Here is a 21,409-nt window from a genome sequence, read left to right on the forward strand (position 1 = left end):
TCTTTGCAATTAGTCTCTATACGGTGCTGTTTATCTTAAGTAAACACATTGTTGAAAGAAGCATTACAAATGTAACATTCCTTGCTAGCAATAGTCCACTGTTAGAGACTTTACAAACCAGCAGAAAATGGTTTTATTTATAAACCTAAACCGCAAACACAACTGCACATTAAAATATTGTAACAAACTTACATAACGTCCCTTGCTCGCAGACGAAGGAGGCCCAGGAGTGGGCACAGGTCGCTGGGGAGGAACCGGCGCTGTTATTGGGCGATCTGAGGAGAAAAAAAAAACGGATGAACTGAAGTCACAATACCGTCTTAATCAAATGGCATTTTCCATTACAGTCTGGGAGTATCGCCATATGCTGACTGCCCAGCCAGAATTCACCGCACCAAAGCCAGGGATCAAGCAGAAAATTTCAGACCCGGCCGCTGCAGGTAAGAGCGGTGGGGAGGGCCGGGGTTGGGGGGATTTCGAGAGACGACCAAAAGAGAAAATTAAAAAAATGAATATTTTTCCCTCGTGGTCATCTCTTGAAATCCCCCCAGCCGGCCCCACCCCCTCACCGCTCTTACCTGCAGCGGCCGTGGCTGGACAATTTACTCTACAACGTCACTGAAGACCATGGAGGTGGAATATCTTTCTTTAAAGCCTGGCCTCTTGTCTGATTAAGAAAGAGCTTGGAGCGGGAACTGCACTAACGTTCAAAATGGAACATAAAGCAGGCCATTGAGTTTCTGGTGAGTATTGGTGAGATTAATTGAATCTTAGAGACTGTATAGGTACACATCAGAAGTGTGCTTCCCATGTGGAGCAGTGATATATATATAATATATGGAATAAAGTACCACCTTGCTGCACATTACAAGGATATTGCAAGTCACTGACGAGCTCATAACCATATAGAGGCTGAATGGTGCGCTCCTTTATAAGGCTGTGGAAATCCAAGGTGACTTGTGATATCCTTATCGTGGGTACATTAGTCCTCATCACACATGGCCACACCATCACCTTTCCCAAACACCAGTTACTTCCTGGTGCGTACATCTTTTATATGAAAGAGAGAGTATGAACGCAAATTTGAAGCAAACAAATAGAATCTCTAGTACAAAATGATGCCCCTCAAAAAAGCTGTCACATATTTGTTGCAAAAAGATATTATAATCAGTTTAATACAACTCAGTTTTCAAAGGAATGGCACAGAAACTTGGAATATGAAGAACCATACAACAGGATTCAAATTTTTCTATTACCTAAAGAGTGCAAACAATAATCAGGTTGCCATAAATATTCCTGTCTGCTTGTCACTGTACAGCTAGAAAAACATAGCAGAAGAAAGAAGAGCAATGTTTTGTTTCTTTCTTTAAACTGCTTCTTTAATTATGCTTTGTGGCCTGACTTGACTTTCCCCTTAGCTGCTGGCTCTGGCAGCAGCCATAACACAAATTTACGTTCCCTTTAGACCTAGATTTCTTTCGTTTACAGCTTCACTGAGCTCAAAAATGGGGCTTAAGAAACATTATTCTCCATACAGAAAGATTAGTTATTCTTACATATTTTATTACGTTTTTTTCCCTTTTTTACTTATGTTTCACATTATAAAAGATATCTTTACAATTATTTTCACAATGTTTTACATAAATGTGAATGTCATCATTGTTGAAATAGTACTGTACATATGATACAATTGATCTCAGCACCTATATGATCACAGCTGACTGACTAATAAAAACAATTCAACACACCCCCACACACACTCACACCTCTTTCAACTCTGCAAACATATCCCTTCCGCACAGTACACTCACACTTTGCACCCCAGAACAACACTGCATGCACAGATGGAAATATCCGGGTGATAAAATCAATCCTCGATTGCTGTGCTGGTAGCTGGGGTGCCACACTCTCTCTCTGGTTGACGTACGTTTCAACAGAATGATTACTTATAATCCATCTTCTTCAGGACCTGTTATTTTATAATTTATAACGGGTAGAAGGAGGGGGGGGAAAGGATCTGTGACAACTATTTGCGTCACTTTTTATGAAGGCTCTAATATAATGTTGTCTCGGACAGGCAATTAATTATGTTGGTGCCTGTACAGAACCTGGCTCCACGAGGTAAAATTCATCCAAATATCTTTTGTTCTGGTCTTCTGCGATGTGATTGGGTTCCTAGTGGAAACGGCGCACTACTTTATTAACTATGCTTGGTTTTATCAACAAAATGCTGTAGGTGTCCTCACACGAACAACCTCTTCATTTATATCTCCTTATCGGGCATGGTTAGCCCTGTCACTATCTGTATAGCATTCGTATTTCTCTTGAGGCTCTCTGTGTTTTGGCGTTTAAAATTTCTTCGAATTGCCTGCAATACATATTTCTTCTCCAATTCGAACCACTACATGTGCTCCCGTTAGCAGCCACCTGACCTTGACGTATCTCCTTCTTCTCTGTTAAGCCACAAGCGCTTGTGGCTTACCGGAGAAGAAGGAGATACGTCAAGTGTGAGGACACCTACAGCATTTTGTTGATAAAACCAAGCATAGTTAATAAAGTAGTGGCGCCGTTTCCACTAGGACCCGAATCAAATCGCAGAAGACCAGAACAAAAGATATTTGGATGAGGTCAAGGTCAAGTGGCTGCTAACGGGAGCACATGTAGTGGTTCGAATTGGAGAAGAAATATGTATTGCAGGCAATTCGAAGAAATTTTAAACGCCAAAACACTGAGAGCCTCAAGAGAAATACGAAAGCTATACAGATAGTGACAGGGCTAACCATGCCCGATAAGGAGATATAAATGAAGAGGTTGTTCGTGTGAGGACACCTACAGCATTTTGTTGATAAAACCAAGCATAGTTAATAAAGTAGTGCGCCGTTTCCACTAGGACCCCGATCACATCGCAGAAGACCAGAACAAAAGATATTTGGATGAATTTTACCTCGTGGAGCCAGGTTCTGTACAGGCACCAATATAATTAATTGCCTGTCCGAGACAACATTATATTAGAGCCTTCATAAAATGTGACGCAAATAGTTGTCACAGATCCTTTCACCCCCTCCTTCTACCCGTTATAAATTATAAAATAACAGGTCCTGAAGAAGATGGTTTATAAGTAATCATTCCATTGAAACGTACGTCGACCAGAGAGAAAGTGTGACACCCCAGCTACCAGCACAGCAATCGAGGGTTGATTTTATCACCCGGATACTTCCATCTGTGCATCCAGTGCTGTTCTGGGGTGCAAAGTGTGAGTGTACTGTGCGTAGGGGATATGTTTGCAGAGTTGAAAGAGGTGTGAATGTGTGTGGGGGTGTGTTGAATTATTTTTATTAGTCAGTCCGCTATGATCGTATAGGTGCTGAGATCAATTGTATCATATGTACAGTACTATTTCAACAATGATGACATTCATATTTATGTAAAACATTGTGAAAATAATTTTTCAAGATATCGTTTATAATGTGAAATATAAGGGAAAAAAGGATAAACAATGTAATAAAATATATAAGAATAACTAATCTTTCTGTGTGGAGAATAATGTTTCTTATGCCCCATTTTTGAGCTCAGTAAAGCTGTAAACGAAAGAAATCTAGGTCTAGAGGGAACGTAATTTTTGTATTTTTGGTTGTTTTTTCCCCCTGTTCCCTGACCTTACCAGTAATTTCTTCTAGGGGGTCGCCTTGCTTAATCTAAGCAGCCATTTTGATGTCAAAACTCAACTGTAATAAGTTATTACAGTCATTTCTTCATAATAGGCAACTGGATGCTTCACTAATCACCTATTATAAAGAAGTTTGAAAGAGGTTCAGGGATTGCAGAATCTCATGTATTATAAAGAAGGTAGAGATAGGGTTTTATACATGGACTGCAGAATTCAATGTATTATACATCACTTAAAATACAAAGACACAGTCAGTGTTGGCTGGGGCCAGACCATGGTAGGCCAAAATGTTAGCCCTTCTCCCCCATTTCAGCACACATGTTTTGCATTAGAACAGCTAACATTATACAGAGCCATTGGCAGTGCTTAATTTGAGTCGACAATTGCAGGTGGGGATGCCACAGTCACTTTTGGGGTCCTGCATTTATTTTTCCTTATCTGATTTTGACCCAGATTACTTGAATGAAAAGCTCAAAAGGGAGAAAGAAGGAGAAAGTGGATGGTGGAAAAACTGAGAAAAAGAACAAAGGAGAGATTACAAATACCTGAAAGAGTGAGGTTAAGGAGCAAGGAGTGTCTGGTGGTGGATGAAAGAGGCGCGAGGAGGAATTAACTCTATGCAGCCTTGGTATTCAGCACTTTGACATTCAATTATGCCAGATGAGAGACTCTGAGTAAAGCTTTGGGCACCGGCCCTTATTTCATTACAAATGATGCACTGTCCCTTGATGATTGCGAGCATTACTTGCAATACAGAGACACAGCCAGTGTGGGCAAATCCATATCTCTGGTGAGTCAAAATGTTAATGCTCTCATCTCAGCAAACAAATTGGTAAGCTAACACTGCACACAGACTCAATGGTCACAAATATTAGTAAAAACACAGGTACACAGAATGTAACAAAAGCAATGTTTTGAAGCTCAGGCCTATTAAAAGTTACTAAAAACTATGCGATCTGTGTTGCTTAACAGAGGATAGCCCTTTCCAACGTTTGACTAGCCCCCTGTCTGTTGCTTATTTCTGTATTTGGATGTTAAACTGGTACTAATGAGGTGAAATATTTGCCCATACAGTGGCAGTACAAAATGATAAAATAAGGAAGTAATACTATCACAAAATGTGCAGCATTATGTCACATATAGGCCTGGGCGAAAATTTCGTTCCGTTTGCGGAAATTGCGATAATTTGACATTTTCGCGTTCCGCTTGGGGATAATTTGTTTTTTGCTCGCGCTGTAAAATAATACATTCTCGCGCGCGCGCGATCACCTTACATGAATCCCTGCGTTCGCCGACAAGTTTTCTTGATCCGGTCGCGTTCTCCATGAGATGTTGTATTGTTTTTAGCCAATTGCGCTGTCTCGCGACAGTTCGCGCCCGCAGTGACGTCATGCGTCACGCGAACACGTCTTTTTTCTCGCGATCATGCACCGCGAGACAACTGAAAACAAGATGGCCGCGCCCGCGAGCAACCACATGGGTAAGTTGGCGAGCCGCAACCATGCAGAAAATCTCGCGAACATGCGGGAAAAATACTTCCGCATCTTCGCGATATTTCCGCGTGTTTGCGATAATTTTTAACATTTTCGCGATAATTTGCGAAAGTGGATTTCGCAAATTCCGCCCACCCCTAGTCACATATTGTGCCCTTCCCTGCTGCATAACTTGCCAAACTCTGCCGCAAAATGTATCCCACCCCTGTGACATAGTTCCAGTGCCCATGTCCATACTGTAGTAAACATGCTATATTGAATTACAAGTTATTTTTAACTGCTTGCACACAGATGTTTCTTTGTGATTCAAGATGACACGATCTTTAAACCTTCAGCAAAGAGGTGAGAAGGTCATTATTAAAAAGTCAGATTTTCAGCTGGCCTCGGAAACATTGTTTCTTCCAATAAACCCAAAAGGGGAGAGTTCCACAGTTTGGCTACTGCTGTAGAAAACTCACAGTGTCCATAAGTAGCCAGTCTGGTCTTAGAGGTGGCACGCAAATATTGGTTTGCTGATATGTGGGAGTCTGACAGTAATAGAATGAACATTTATTGGCCAGAAAGGAGGGTGATCAGTGGTGTCAGATTTTACGGGCCTTAAAGGCTTCCCATTATCAAGTGAGTAGCCAGTGTAGAGATGCAGTAATGGTGACATATGCGATCATCTGGGAGCTTTTGTATATATTCATGACACAGCAGTTTGAGCAAGTTCTAATATACATAAGATATTGTCTGGAATGTCAAGGTAGATTGAATTAGTGTAGTCATGATGTGATTGGATGATAGACTGAGAATGTTTATGACTGGTGACTGCAAAGAAGGATTAAAAAGTATCAAAGAAGGGGGAAGAATATTTTTTAGAGGGCAAGGTGAGTGAAACAGATTTGGGCTACATTTATAGATTGGGTTTCCAAGGACAAAACGCTATCCAAAAGAACTCCTGAATTCGGCACCACAGTTGAAATTCTGAACCACTGTACAAGAAAGTGAACTCCCTTTTAGCACACACCCTGATTACTGTGGGTAACACTATACACACTATTCAAAGAGAGCTAGTCTGTCATAAAGCACAGAGATGCATTTGAGCAAAGCTCAAGCCGTGGCTCGTCGAAATGTTACATGCATCTCTGTACACACATGGCACATCAGAAGAACAACAGGATACACAGAACTGGATGATCACTAGCATTACATTGAAGATAGAGACACAGTGGGCCCAAATGTTAACCTCACCATCTCAACACATTCTGCATCAGAACGGGTGTCAGGGGTGGGGTTCAAAGATCTCCATTAATCTAAAAGGTGAGGGCGGGCCGGCCATCTGGGACAGGCCATCTGGGACAATGTAGGAATGGCTGTGACAGTGAACTCTGCCTCCTTCACTTCCAACCAGAAAATCCTATTGACTATTTTGTATAGGTGGGCTGGGGCCTGGGGGAGGAGTCGAATAGCTGTCTTCGAGTTTAAGCTTCTGGGGTCATGTGTGTGCCAGAGCAGTCCCGTCACCCGGCCCCTGGAGACTAAAACATTTGAGTTGTCTTATGTGAATATTTCTAGTGTCATTCAGAATATGTGGTTTGGTGTTTGTGCAGTCTATTTTCAATATTTATATATATCAATAGCCCAAGCATGTCTTGCTCCGTGTCTGTGTTCACATGAATCCTTCAAGCACAGATCCTCAGCACACGAGGCACACCCAGCACCTCGTTCGGGCCTCTCAGAACACTTGACACATATGGATTTGGCTCCAAGTGCTGCCAATGGAGACGAGTGGGCAGCTTTGCCCTGCAGCAGTGTATGGCCTTTAACCCTACAAAGCTGGTGTGCCTAACAGGGCCTCCCTCCCTTAGTGACCCATCCCTCCCCCCCCCACACCGGAATCAGTGTCCTAAACTTCTTGATTAACAAGAGAGCCTGATGTCCTTATGTCACTGTCTGTGAAGCAATAAATCACCCAGTGAAGACATGAATCCACTACATATTTCATAGCCTCGCAGTTCATGCAGGAAGGGCCTGGAATGTCTAGACGTAAACTTTTGACTGCATCTTGTGAACAACTGCAACCATCCACCTCATTAGGTCACTTCTTGCTATATTGAAAGTTCATGTCTGGCAGTGTCTTAACGCTTTGTGTGTGTGAGCTGATGGGGTGTGAATATTCCAGCATCCACAGGAGTTAAAGCCGAATCTGATCATTGGATTAACACTCGAGTGCTGAATGCGACATGCAACATCATAGCACAGCTGACTCCTACAGAGACTCTGGTTTCAACTGACAAATGCATCCCAGCAGGGCTCAATTCATTGGTCGATGCTAGTTCGAAACTGTCCTAGTAGTTTAATTATAAATTAAGGAGCAGCATTTACAGTGATGGGGTTGTCCAGTAGGAGGGAGAGAAGGGGGTGTAATGGGCTGAGGGAGGTCTTTTTATACTAATGTTGTTTGCAGATCCGTGAAAACCCATGAACCCACCCCATGTCATGCAAGTATTGACGACTCATTCCATTACTGGACATACAGTTTGGCAGTAGAGCACATTTGGGTGTTTTTTTAAGACAGGTAGACACAGTCTGGTTTCCATAAATAATGATTTGTTATCATATTCTGTGTAATTGTCACTGTGGTATTCTCAGACTCAATAAACGGGGCCCGCAGCGTGTCACTCTTTCACGCTGCACCTAATTTCTACCCAGTGCCGCCGGCTTTAGGACCCAGCACCGTGGTGGATGGCTGTAGTTGGAAACAGCCACGGGTTAAATGCATCTGTAGCAGAGCTCCTTATGCTCCCAGTCCATAGTACACATGTCCAGATAACGCTGATGGTTAATGTATCTGCAAGAGAGCTCTGAGTTTTGTTTAGTGGCATTTTTTACGTATCCTAAAGTGGTGTAGAGGGTTAATGTGCCTCCTGCAAAGCACAACACATAACAACGTAAGAGCTCAGTTGGTTACTGCTTTTGTCACAGAGAGATACTTTTGTTACTTGCAGCTCATAAATTACAATGCTAATATAGGACAGTTGTTAGAAATGGGATTTCTGGTTGGCTAAGGCTTGCGCCAAAGCCAGGCAGAGACCAGCACTGTATCAGGGCAAGGGAGCTACACACTGATGATAACCCCTGCTCACCCCCTTGGTAGCTTGGCACGAGCAGTCAGGCTTATCTCAGAGGCAATGTGTAAAGCAATTGCGCAACACACACACACAGCAGCAACACAGTAGGCACACTACAAAAGAAGCTCCACACAAGGTTATATAAAAAAATAGCCTTTGTATTATCATAAACACATTAGAAACATAATCACACATTTACACTGTGCCAACTGGCAAGGGCAATATTCATAGGGGACTATATACAGGACCAGTCCGAACGGGCCACAGTTAGAACCATCAGAACAGGTAAGTAAATGCAAAACACAACCAGTAACTACTGGTACCATAATGACCTAAGCATTATCACCTTAGAGTTAGACACCCTCCTAAGCATAAACACATTACGCATTAGGCCTCACCAGCATAAACACATTATGCAATAACCTCCTAAGCATAAACATTATTAGAGGCATAAATCAGGGTGCATAAATCACATCACACATAAATCACATTATGCATCTCACTACATTAGGCATCAGATCCGGGGTCACCACCCTGTGCATAAATCATTAGCAACAGTGCCCCACCATACCCACCCTCAGCGGGCACACCTAATGGGAAAAGCATTAGGCATACATCATGATGTAAAGGGCATCACATGAGGGCTTTGCGCCCTATCAACATTAGACCAGACCCCCAGGCCAACTGGCCTTACTCTGGGCTAAAATGCCCTGTGTCCCGCAAAGTCAGGGCTGCCAATACTGAAATATTGAAATATTTGTAGAGCGCACGAATGCCGAGGCGTCTTGGCGCTATAGAGACATTGAGAGCGGTGGAAGCAGATCTCAGTAGGAAGAAAAAAGCCAGGTCTTTAATGCCTTTCTGAAACATTGTTTGGATTTTTGTGAGCGCAGGTGAGAGGGCAGAGAATTCCATAATCTAGAGGCCTGGTGCGAAAAGGACCTGCCACCCCACCGCGCTCTTCTAATTCTTGGGTGGCATATCAGATCATGATTGGCTGACCTTAATGTACGCGATGATACATAGCGAGGAAGAAGTTTGGACAGGTCATCTGATCCTGTGCCATACAGGGATTTATGTACCAGGCAGAGAGCCTTGAATTGTATTCTGGCTCTAACTGGGAGCCAGTGAAGTTCCCTGATGGCTTTTGACGTTGGATGACGGTAGGGCAGGTTGAGCAGAACCCTAGCGGCGGCATTTTGAATTGCCTGGAGTTTGTTAATTTGTTTTTCCCCTGTGCCCAAGTAGAGTGCATTACAGTAATCCACTCGGGACATTATCAGTGCGCCCATTACAGTCTTTTTTAAAGTAGTAGGAATGTAGGGTAAAATTTTTCTAAGAATCTTGATGGTGTAAAAGCAAGTTGAGGTGATCTGGTTGATCTGCGCTTTACAGGAGAGATCTTTATCAACCAGGAAACCGAGATTTCTGACTTTGTCAACCGGATTAGGGCAGGCACCTGCCAATGCAGTAGAAACCCAAAAGTGTGCAATTGCGCTAGGGCAGAGGAGTGCATCTCAATCCTATCTCACTAAAAATGATCCCCAAAGGAAGGTCAGCCTAAACGTTGCAGCTGACGCTAATTGCCGTGCAGCTGGGAAGATAAATGTAGGCACTGGCACTCACTGTGCCTTCTGAGCCCCCACTGGGACGCAGAAACAATAAGGCCCATAAGATACATGAGCACTGGCACACTCTGTGCCCTGGGATCCCACTGGGACTTCTCTAAAACCAAATGGCCAAACGTTGCAGCTGCCTGCGCTCTCGCAGGGCAGCTGGGAAATGATCAGCATTGGCACCACTGGACTGCCTGAGTACTGCTCTGGGACTCTTTATCAACCACAAAGTTCCCCCTTGGTGCAGCTGCCCGCTACGGAGGGGCAGCTGGGGCCAGAAAAATGGCGTGGTTCTCTGGGGCTCCCTTGGCGAAATTGCCCCAAAGTTGGAGCCACACGGGCTCTTGAAGCAACACATGCCACCCGGGCTCTTGAAACAAAACATTGCCTCCCGATCGGCCCCACTCACCGGGACCTTGTAGGCACTTCTCCGCTCCGTCTCCTGGTGGGGGAAGCTCCCTCTTCGTGACGCCTTTCACTGGGAAGGACTCCTCTGGTCCAGGCGGGTCTCAGGACTTTCTCCGTTGGCTCAGCTGAGACTACGGGGCTCTCCCTCGAGCATGGGAGCCCCGCCAGTCCCGCACTGCAGCTTCCGCTCCAGAGGGCGCGTAGCTTCTCCCGCTAGTCAGGCGGCTGTTGCCTGACTTCCGGGTCACCGCAGGCAGCGCGGCGGTCCGTTTGGCAATCTCCGAGATTCCGTGATAATGCAGAGTGGGCTCCTACTTTTCTTCCGCACACCTGGGGGATCCCCATGCCGGGGGTCCCCTCGAGGGCCACACAGCAGCGGGGTGGGCACCCGCTGACGGACACCACATGCGGGGTGGGCTCCCGCCGTCTTTATGTCCATGAAGCGGGGTAGGATCCCGCTAGCTGAAATCACGGCAATGCGGGGTGGGCACCCGCCGTGCTTAAGCATCAAAATGCGGGGTGGGCACCCGCTTGAAAGCAAAAAACACGGGGTAGGCTCCCGCTCTCCTTCGAGCACACATAATTGCGGGGTGGGTTCCCGATCATCGGCATCATGGGGGAATCCCTACGCTGGGTATTCCCTCAGCAGCAACCTGCAGCCCAGTGCTGCGACACTCCAGTGCTCCACTTCTCGGGGCAGAGAAAGAAATAAAGCACAGTGCTCCCAAGGAGCTAGAAGTTCCAAATTCTCCCAAAGTCTTGGAAAGTGAAGGCGACAGGCGCTCCTAGGGCGCAAGGACTCACCAGGGTCTAGGGGACATAGCTGGGCCCAGGGAGGCCAGCACACAGGGTCCTCCAGCAGGGAGGTAAGCCCCCATGGCGGTTCCTCCTGGGCCCCAGCAGCAGCACGCCCCCCCAGTCATGAACAGCACAAGAAGAACCTTTCCATGGGGTCACAGCCCCTATATTTATACCACATATCTCTTTGTCTGTAGTGCAGGGCATGGGGGAACCAGATGCAACTGGTTCAGGGGGGATTTGGAGCACTTTGTTTTGCAAGCTCCTCTTCCCCTTTGTCAGGTGGGGGCTAGGTGATCAGATACACCACAGGGGGTGGAGGCAGTATTGTACAGAGCAGGCACACTCCTATTCAGAGTCAGGGAATTACTCCTTCCACTACTCCCAGCTAGGGGTGGGCGGAATTTGCGTAATCGCGTTACGCAAATCTCCACGAAACGGTAAAAAATCTCCGCGAACATGCAGAAATTCCGCGAACTCGCGGAATTGCTTGTTCGCGATGCTTTTTTCCTGTTCACAGTTGCTGTTTGCGTGCTCGGGGAGAAATATCTCGCGAACACGCATTTTGAGAACACGAACAAGAAAAAATTTCGCAAAGTCGCGGAAAGCAGAATTTTGGGCAATTTCGCGTTCTCCGCGGAACGCGAAATTACCGAAATTCTGCAAATTCCGCGAGCGGAACGGAATTTACCGCCCAGGCCTACTCCCAGCACAGATGTCCTTTTCAACCCAGCGCTGACTCCCCCTGCCCTTCCTGGAGCCACACACAACTCTCAGCCCCTGTCACTCACAAGCCAGACATGCAATTCACATCAGGCAGGCAGACACATAGCACACAGAAATGCCAACTTCTAAAAGTGGCATTTCCCCAATAGTCACAATAAATCTGCGCACATCATTACGCAGCTCTTATTCTCACAATTTCATACATACCAAACTCAACCTCTCTGCTCCTCCCATGCCATGAATTACCACTGACACACACGGATCAGGGAATCCCCAATGCATTCCTAAGGGAGGGCAGTCCAATATCACCAATGTACACAGTGCCCAGATGCCTAAAACCACCAACATTAGGTTACAGAAAAAGGCTAGGAGAATGCATAAAATTTTGGGGTGAACCTGTCAAAAGGGCCAAGTCCAACACCAGTTAGCTATGAGCTAGCAGCAAACTGCTACATGCAAACTTCAAGGCATGGTTGCTTTGGATTGCAATGAATTCTTATTAGTAATTCAGCAACTGCACATATTAATGCTCCAGTGGCGACTGGCATCTGTGGGGGGTAAGGCACGGGTGCACAAAATATAATTTAAAAAAAGAAACTTACCTAATGCAATGTCCTCACTCTGGACCTCTTCTTCATCCAGGAACTGGAATCGGATGCTGGAACTCCCTTGCTCAATCCTGGCGCTGCTCATATGCAGCATGTGAGCAGTGCCCTGATTGGAGGGAGAGGCCTCATTCGGTGCTCCACAGCACTCTGGAGGACTGCACTTACTAACAACAACCTAGCTGTCTTAGACATGCGCACTTTAAACAGTGCAATACCAGCCCATCATCCTCCCTGCTGCTGTCAGTCAGCAACGGCCCAGCCCTTGTCCTGCTGCTCGGCTTGGGCTATAATTACCATTTTATTTTTCATCTCGGGGACTTTGGAAGCGGGGGGGGGGGGATTTAAGTGGGGCGATGCTCCTCCGCTCCAATAGAGAAGCCACCCCTGTAATGCTCTCAGTTCATCATTGTTCATTTTGATCGCTGAATGATTTGCAAACACACTTCAAATAACCATTCATTCCTGTAGCTCGCTCTTGCAGTCATCAACAGAAGGGCATCAAGCTGAAGCCTGTTGCTGAAAGCTGACCACGGAAGCGCAGTAGTAAAATTCTGACTGTGACTAATTAGGCAATCGCTTCTCTAGCACAAAAACATTCAGAAATCTGAGCACATCATGTCACCGAGCAACAGCAAATAACATTTACACACAAGGACGTCAAAAAGCGCAGGTAGAATACATGCATGCAAAAGAAAAGTAAATTACACACATACAAAAGAAAAACAAAGAAATGTAAGGTACCCTTTCAGAATCACATACATGGAACAGAGTCCTTAAAGACACCAGCATGTGTTTACTAAAAGCAAAATGTATTGTTGTACATATTTTTGCAAGAGTATTGTTTCCTGATTTTGTGGGTAATTGGTCTCTAAATGCAACCGATAGAAGTGTTACAGTTAGCGCTCTAGCGTTAGACGCTAGAGCGCAAGAGGACACTACGCAACGCGTACGCCACGAACGTGGCGTACACCACTGTATAAAATAAAGGGGCGCGGCCTGCTAAGGCAGTCGGGCGCCGAGACCCAGGCACAGAGTGTGGTGTCAGTTATTGCAGCGGCGAGCGCATGCGACGAGGGCCTTCACCGGCGCTAGCGGCCCTCCAACACTGGCGACGAGTACGGAGATTGACCCCGTGTGCCGGTGGATGCATTCCACGCTCGACTGAGGGTGCTGGCAGACACGCACCTCGTCGGTGATAGAGCCAAGGAAGAGATCAGAGCACAGATAATATGCGGCATACGCAGCAAAAAGTTACGAACACTCATTCTCCGCCAACCGAACATCCCGATGGCGGACATTCTAGTGCTGGCACGGTCCCATGATCGATCCGACGCCCGCGCAGAGGAGATGGAGCTGGCGCTCACACGAGGCGCCGGGTCAGGAGTAACAGTCAAAACGGAGCGGGCCGACGCAGTACAGACGCGTGAAACTTCCCGCCGACCGGCGGCAAAGAAGCCTGCAGCCCCGTGCAGGTACTGCGGGTATGACGAGCACGGAGGCAGGACGTGCCCTGCGAAAGGAAAGGCGTGTGACAACTGCGGCGTGATGAACCACTTTGCGTCTGTTTGCCGCAAACGATCCACGCAACGGGACCGGAGGGGAAAGAGGCCAGAGAAGGCCATGGTGAGACAGCTATCCCAGCTGTCGTTGTCCTCCCCCACCAACCCAGGGCGCAAGCAAGCGCAGGCCCTGCGGGAAGATGCAATGGAGTCCGATGATGACGAAGGGGAAACATACCTGATTTCATTCACCAGAGCCCTCAAGAGCTCGAGAAGACCACAACCGAGGTGCAACGTCCTAGTCGCTGGATCCCGGATAAACGCAGTGATCGACACAGGGGCGTCAGTCACCGTGATGGGAGTGCAACAATACAATCGCCTCTGACCCAAGCCCGAACTCCGACGGTCAAAAGCCCAGATCTATGCCTACGGAAGTGACACACCGCTGCCCCTGGCAGGAAAGATGACGGTGCCGGTGAAGTCGGATGACGCAGAGATAACGATTGACATACATGTGATCAATCAGGAGGCAGACACCCTCCTCAGCGGGCACGCAGCCGAAGACCTAGGGCTGATCGCATTCCTCCGGAAGGTACAAGAGTCCCAGACGACTATCCTGCTGGACCAGTTTCCGGAGCTGTTCACTGGTCTGGGGAACATCCGACGACCACCAGTCAAGCTCCACATTGACCGTTCAGTCACACCCACAGCGTTAAAACACAGGAGGATTCCTTTCCACCTACGCCCGCTGGTAGAGGAGGAGCTGAGGAGGCTGGAGGAGCAAGGTGTTATAGAGACAGTAACCGGACCCACCCCCTGGGTATCACCCATGGTGATAGCGGAAAAGCCCCGGCAACCAGGCAAGATTCGAGTGTGCATCGACATGAGGCTGCCCAACAAGGCCATCAAAAGGGAGAGGCACATCACGCCCACGATGGATGACATAATCGCAGACCTTAACGGAGCCCGGTGGTTCTCCAAACTGGACCTCAACGCGGGGTACCACCAACTAACGCTGGCCGAAGAGAGCAGATATATCACTACCTTCAGCACGCACCTGGGGCTACGCAGGTACCGACGCCTTAACTTTGGCATCTCTTCGGCGGCCGAAATATTTCAGAACACTATCAGAGACATCTTGCAGGGGCTACCAGGAGTACTAAACGTCAGTGATGACATACTGATACACGCCACAACAGTGGATGAACACTACCGACGGATCCGGTCCACACTGATGAGGCTGAGAGAGTTTGGGGTCACGTTGCACAAGGAGAAGTGCCAGTTCTTTCAGCAAAGCATCGAGTTCTTCGGATACACGTTTACCAACCATGGCATTCAAGTGGACCCGAGAAAATCCCAGGCTATCAAGAACGCCCCAGCACCGACTTCTGCGTTGGAAGTCCGCAGTTTTCTCGGGATGGCCACGTACTGTGGGCGGTTCATCCCAAACTTGGCTACCACGGCGGAACCTCTCAGACGCCTCACGAAGACAGACACCCTGTGGCGCTGGGGGCAAGAGGAAGAAGATGCCTTCCATGCTATCAAGACCACGCTGCTGGACCAAGCCACTCTGGTCTACTTTGATCCGACCAGGAAGACAGAACTACTTGTCGACGCCAGTCCGGTGGGACTGGGCGCAGTCCTTACGCAAGAGCAAGAACCAGGGATATGGGCCACCCTGGCCTACGCCAGCAAGGCACTCACCCCAACTGAACAGAGGTATTTTCAGATTGAACGCGAAGCACTAGCCATCCGATGGGGTTGCCGGCATTTCCACCTCTATGTCTGCGGGCACCCTTTTACTGTGGTGACAGACCACCAACCATTGGTGCCCCTGTTCAAAGGGACAGCGCCCCACCCCCCCCGAGGATCGAAAGGTGGGCCATTGGACTACAACAATACCAGATGGAGGTGACATACCGGCCAGGTGCGAAAAACCCGGCAGACTTTCTGTCACGACACCCGGAAAGTGGGGTGACGTCCCCGATCGGGAAAGAAGAGGAAGATGAAACCGAAGCACACATCGACCTCCTAGCTGCTCTGACTTGCCCTCGGATACTGACAATCCAGGAGATCATACGTGCCGGGGAGCACGACGCCGTGCTGGCAAGGACACGGGGAGCTCTTCAAAAAGGGTCATGGGCTGATTTCCTACACACCGCCAACTCGTGGGCAGACGAGGACAAGAAGGACTTGCAGCAGATGTGGCGAGTGCGGAATGAACTAAGTATGACCCGCGATGGTGTCGTCCTGCGAGGGTCTAGGATCGTCATGCCCACCGCACTACGCCATCAAGCCACGATCATTGCTCACGACGGCCATCAAGGGACGGAGAAGATGAAGACCAGGATGAGGGCGAAGATATGGTTCCCGGGGCTGGATGGCATGGTGGACGAGGTGGTAAGAAGCTGCGCCGCGTGCCAGGTGACGAGCGGCCCGGAGCCTCCGGCCCCCATCGTGACAGAAGAACCAGGAAGGTACCCATGGGACAAGATTAGTATAGACTTCGGAAGCCTCCCAAACGGAAAAGTGTCGCTGGTGGTCATTGACAACTTCTCGAAATATCCCATAGTGGAAGTTCTACCGTCCACAGCCTTCATGTTCGTGGGACCAGCGCTGGAGAAAATATTTGCCATGTTTGGGCGCCCCTCGGAGATGAAGAGCGACAACGGGCCACCCTTCCACGGTCACGAGTTCCGGGAGTTCCTCCAGCACCAGGGAGTACAACACTGGCGAATCACTCCTCAGTGGCCACAGGCCAACGGAGAAGCAGAGCGTTTCATGAGGACCCTGAATAAAGTGATTCGAATAGCCGGCGTGGAGCAACTAGACCCCGAAAGGGAAATCCAGCGATTCCTGGGAGAATACCGGAGCACGCCCCACTGCTCCACCAAACAAGCCCCGTGGTCTCTCATGATCAATGGCAGCCGCGATGGGCTACCCACAGTCCCTGGGTGGGCGACCCACCGTTCGAAGCGGAGCAGGTTTTTCAACGACGAGCACACCGCAACCGGCAAGTGAGCCGGGCCAGAGGCAGTCGAGACCGCGACATCAGACCAGGGGACAGCGTCCTCGTGAAGGATAGAAGGCCGGGAGGCAAATTCAGACCCCGGTATGAACCAGGTAGTTGGACTGTGGCACAGAGGCGGGGCACAATGGTCACAGCGGAAAGAGGGGTGGAGTCGACCACCAGGAACATCTCGTGGTTCAAACGCATTCCGGAGGCCACTGACCGCGGCCAGAGGGGGCTGAACAGAGGGGAGGAAGAGATCTCAACCCCAGAGCTGGGACCAGGGCTGACGCCCAGCGGCGCCAGCAGCGCCCCAGAGCAGAGCCCTCAGGCCCCGACGGAAGGTGAAGCCCCGAATAGCCACCCAACCAGCTCCGGCACTCGTGCCACTGCCAGGTATGGTCTGAGAGAGAACCCCACGCCAAGCAGCCGCCTTAAAGACTTTGCCTGCCAAGCAAGTGAGTGACTGTTATGGACTTCTGTTTATTTTGTTATCCAAGTTGGGGAGGGATGTTACAGTTAGCGCTCTAGCGTTAGACGCTAGAGCGCAAGAGGACACTACGCAACGCGTACGCCACGAACGTGGCGTACGCCACTCTATAAAATAAAGGGGCGCGGCCTGCTAAGGCAGTCGGGCGCCGAGACCCAGGCACAGAGTGTGGTGTCAGTTATTGCAGCGGCGAGCGCATGCGACGAGGGCCTTCACCGGCGCTAGCGGCCCTACAACAAGAAGCACACCTTTACTGGCTGAAGACAAAAGGTTGATAGCGGTGAAATGAAGTGAACGTTTTAACAACGTCAGGATACTTTCTGACATGGTATCCAATTTGTCACTAGTTGGTGCTCTAGCCTATTGCTTAATTATGCACCATCACCTCAACACCATTTGTATGGAAGGTGGGAGATGAAAGGTGGTTTTTATCCCACTGCATGTCTAGACATTGAGGCTTGTGCTCGTCTGAAATCTCACTGGGTGATTACTTTATTGTTTGATTAGTAAAAATCATTACAATAATGGGCGTGCATCAATAAAAAAAAAGTATATTGGACAATTGCTTAAATATTTACACATAGGGTAGTAAACAAGCGTTAACTAAACTCCTTTGTCTTTGCTTACATTATTTTCTCATGCATTCTTAGAAGCCGCCTAAATGCGGCCATTTAATACATTAATACCGTTGCAAGCAAATGGTAAGTAATAGAAGGGTGTGAATTTCAGCAGTAAATAATTGTTTAAAAACCTAATAATCTCTATTTGTTCATGCTGTTAAAATGTAAACTTCATCTAGACAATTGGTCCTTTTTTATTAAGAAACAATTAAGAAACAGTTGAGAGCCATGGTGATCCGTTCTAGTTTTGCCGTCGACTAAGGCCATGCGGCAAGACATTATTCATTGTTAAAAAGCTGATAGCTAAACCGCTAATAGTGCAATTCTATTTGTAAATAAGTAGAACCCCTACATATAATAATTAAAAGTTCCAGGGTCGCACAAGACAGGCGACAGTAAGTAAACAATGTGCAAAATACCATATTCAACCGCTGTCAAGCAGTACAATGAATTAAATAGATTGGAAAAACAACATCGGGCTTAGGTCTCCCCATTATGGATTAACAGTTGTTAGCTTGCTGGCTCTCGCAGTTTATAAGTCTTTTTACTGCTTATTTGACAAACTTGGTGAACCGGATTTTAAGCACTGGATTGTCCGGAGTCATAGATGCAAGGATGACTTGTCGACAAGTGCGAATGCCGAGTTTGTTTCATTCGCCCTTTAGCAAGATCTTTTGATCATTAAGAAGTGCAGGGCAAAGACATACCACATGCTTGATTGTTTCCTTTCTGCTCCCACACCCCCTGCACGTTATATTGGTGTTTGTGCGGCGCCAACCTGGCAGGTGATACAAGAATGGCCATTCACTCATTCTGAGGGCCAGAAATCTTTTTTTCCACATCACTGAGTAGGTGCATGACATATGAGGCGCCATGACCCCTTGCCTAAACCCTGATATGATTGACCAGGCATGGTTATATTGTACCAATTGGGCTCTATCCGAATGAAAGGACCAGAAGCGGACGTTTCTTTTGACGTAGATTTTGAGTGCCTGCTGCGATGGATTGGAGCTCCAGATTTCTTCTGCATCCAGGAGTTTTAAAGAGTCTTTTAGATAACGCTGGTATGATCTCCCAAGCTGACCGGCTGAAACTTCCTGCCACAAAAAAGCCTCCAAACTTCCTTCTCTGGAAGTACGTAGCTTGTTGCACAACCTAATGAATGCTCCAGCCCCTACCGCTCGGTGATCTTGGAGACCAAACTCAAGTCGTATTTGAGTGGGGGACGAGGTTTTTGGAAGGCTCAGCACTTGTTTGAAGATTCTTGTCAATATCTTGTTCATGAAGTTGTTGTCTTTCCCTTGCATGATCTCCTGGCTGTAAGTGAGGTAATTGAGGGTTTTTGCCTTCATGACACTTATAAGAGGGGTCAGGCCTGGACCGGACAACTGCCTTGCGAGGTTCTTAAATGCCACCTGGATTGTCAAAGCTTTGGCTTCTACCCCGTCTCTGTGTTTTGAGAATGAACCCCTTCTGTCCATGTGGACCCCCAGGTGTTTATATGAAGCGGCCCTATCAATGCTTTTACCCTTGAACTGCCAACCGCCACCTTGGTATTTCCTTAACCCAAAGGTGATTGCCCTTTTCTTTGATAAGTTCAGTTCCAATTCATTTTCGATGGTATAGGGAGATAGCCGATCGAGAAGTCTCTGCAAGCCAACCCTGGTGTGGCTGAGCAGGACAAGGTCATCAGCATACAGTAATTTGCTAACTCTTGCCCTGGCAAGTTATGGAGGATGAGAGTTGACTTCGTCGAGTGACTCCGACAGATCGGATATTAAGAGATTAAAAAGGAGGGGCACCAGCACACAACCTTGTTTTACTCCACAAGATGTTTGTATTTTTCTGGAGATATAGAATCCATCTCCAAGTTTTATACGGATCCATGTATTAGTGTGTAGCTCGATTATGGCTTGTAAAAGCACAGGTGGAATCCCCAATTTCCGCAGTTTGAGCTATAGATGGTGTCTGGGCACGCGATCGAAAGCAGCCTTGAAGTCAACAAAACAGGCATGCATTAGCATTCCTGACACTGCCGACAGGACAGATATCGCAAGCAGGTTGGTTATGGTACCTGATTTTGGCACAAATCCTGTCTGGTTAATGGGTATGAGATGTTTTTTTGTGGCCTAAGACGCCAAATCTTGAAGGAGCAACTTGGTGTAGTATTTGGATTCCACATCTAATAGAGTAATCATCCTGTAATTTTTCGGATCTGATCTCTTGCCTCCTTTGTAAATTGGATGTATAATGGCACCACGCCAAGATTCCGGTAAGACCTGATTAGTCCAGCAGTAAGTGAATAAGGGTGCCAATTGTTTAGCCCAAAAGTCGGTGTCCTGTTTATACAGAGCCTGGGGTAGACCATTTGGCCCGGGAGCTCCATCTGAGCGGCCCTCGGTTATAATTTGTGCTGTTCTTTTCATTAGAGTTTCTAGTGTTGTGGGTACCCATTGAGGCGATTCTTCGTGCTGGATCAGTGATTTGGTGTTGGTTACCGATGGCATCCTTATATTCAATTCAGCGGGTTGCTCATGTGTCCCAACATTTATTGTTCCTAGCGATTGGCATAAGTTGAGTTGAGGAGCCAAAGTTTGAGGTTTGGCCGATGGACCTTCTTCCTTTTCTGGTTTTTCAAAGCGGGTCATTAGAAAGGATACCCATTCGACTTCAGGGATGTTCGCACTACTTTGTCCTCCTTGATTGTGTGTTTTCGAATTACCAAGCAACCAAAAAGATTTTATGGTTTTTACTTGCATGTATCAGTTTTAGCCAGAACTGCTCGGAGCGCTTATTATTCGCTAAGAATATTGCTTGTCGAAGTGCTTTTTGAGCTTGCTTGTATGTATTAAATAAGTGATCTTCCCCTGGGTGTCTACGTGTTTGTCTTAGCGCACAGTTACGCAATGAATTTAATTTCTTAATGTCAGCAGTTGTTATTGTTGATATACCTTTTTGGGGTTTTCGGGTGGTACATGGGAAGTTTTTAAGCAGCTCCCGGGAGAAGAGTTCCCATGATGTGGTGGGCGGGATTTCATCGACGCTCCTTAAACCTTGCAGTGCTCTGCATTTAATCATTATTGTTGGTATAATAGGATCTGAGCATTTCAACCTTTTGAGGTTCTCTGTACAAATTCCTCTTGTTGTCTGGCTTGTCGCGGTGTGCCATGCTACGTGGAATGACATAGTGATCACTTGGGGTCGATGATCGGTGTCTCCTTATGCAGCTATGGTGTAATTCTCATTCAGAGGGAGCATTTCCTTGTTGCAAATGGTGTAATCTAGAAAGGAATGAGTACGACCATTTGTTCTTGTCCAATTTGGTGGACTATCCATGGGGAAGCAACCGTTCAGAATTGCG

At 47.4% G+C, this 21,409-nt stretch overlaps 1 protein-coding gene across 7 annotated transcripts in view; it reads right to left on the reverse strand.

Annotated features, from left to right (window-relative positions):
• Positions 1-21,409, reverse strand: part of LCP2 (lymphocyte cytosolic protein 2) — a 581,277-nt gene that overhangs the window by 193,036 nt on the left and 366,832 nt on the right. For all 7 annotated transcript variants that reach the window (XM_085617865.1, XM_085617869.1, XM_085617864.1 and 4 more), the window contains exon 8: positions 193-275. In XM_085617865.1, the coding sequence (XP_085473991.1) occupies positions 193-275 (83 nt within the window). The remainder of the gene's footprint in view (positions 1-192; positions 276-21,409) is intronic.

The sequence above is a fragment of the Triturus cristatus genome, chromosome 7 (assembly GCF_964204655.1).
Source record: "Triturus cristatus chromosome 7, aTriCri1.1, whole genome shotgun sequence".
Taxonomy (NCBI): domain Eukaryota; kingdom Metazoa; phylum Chordata; class Amphibia; order Caudata; family Salamandridae; genus Triturus; species Triturus cristatus.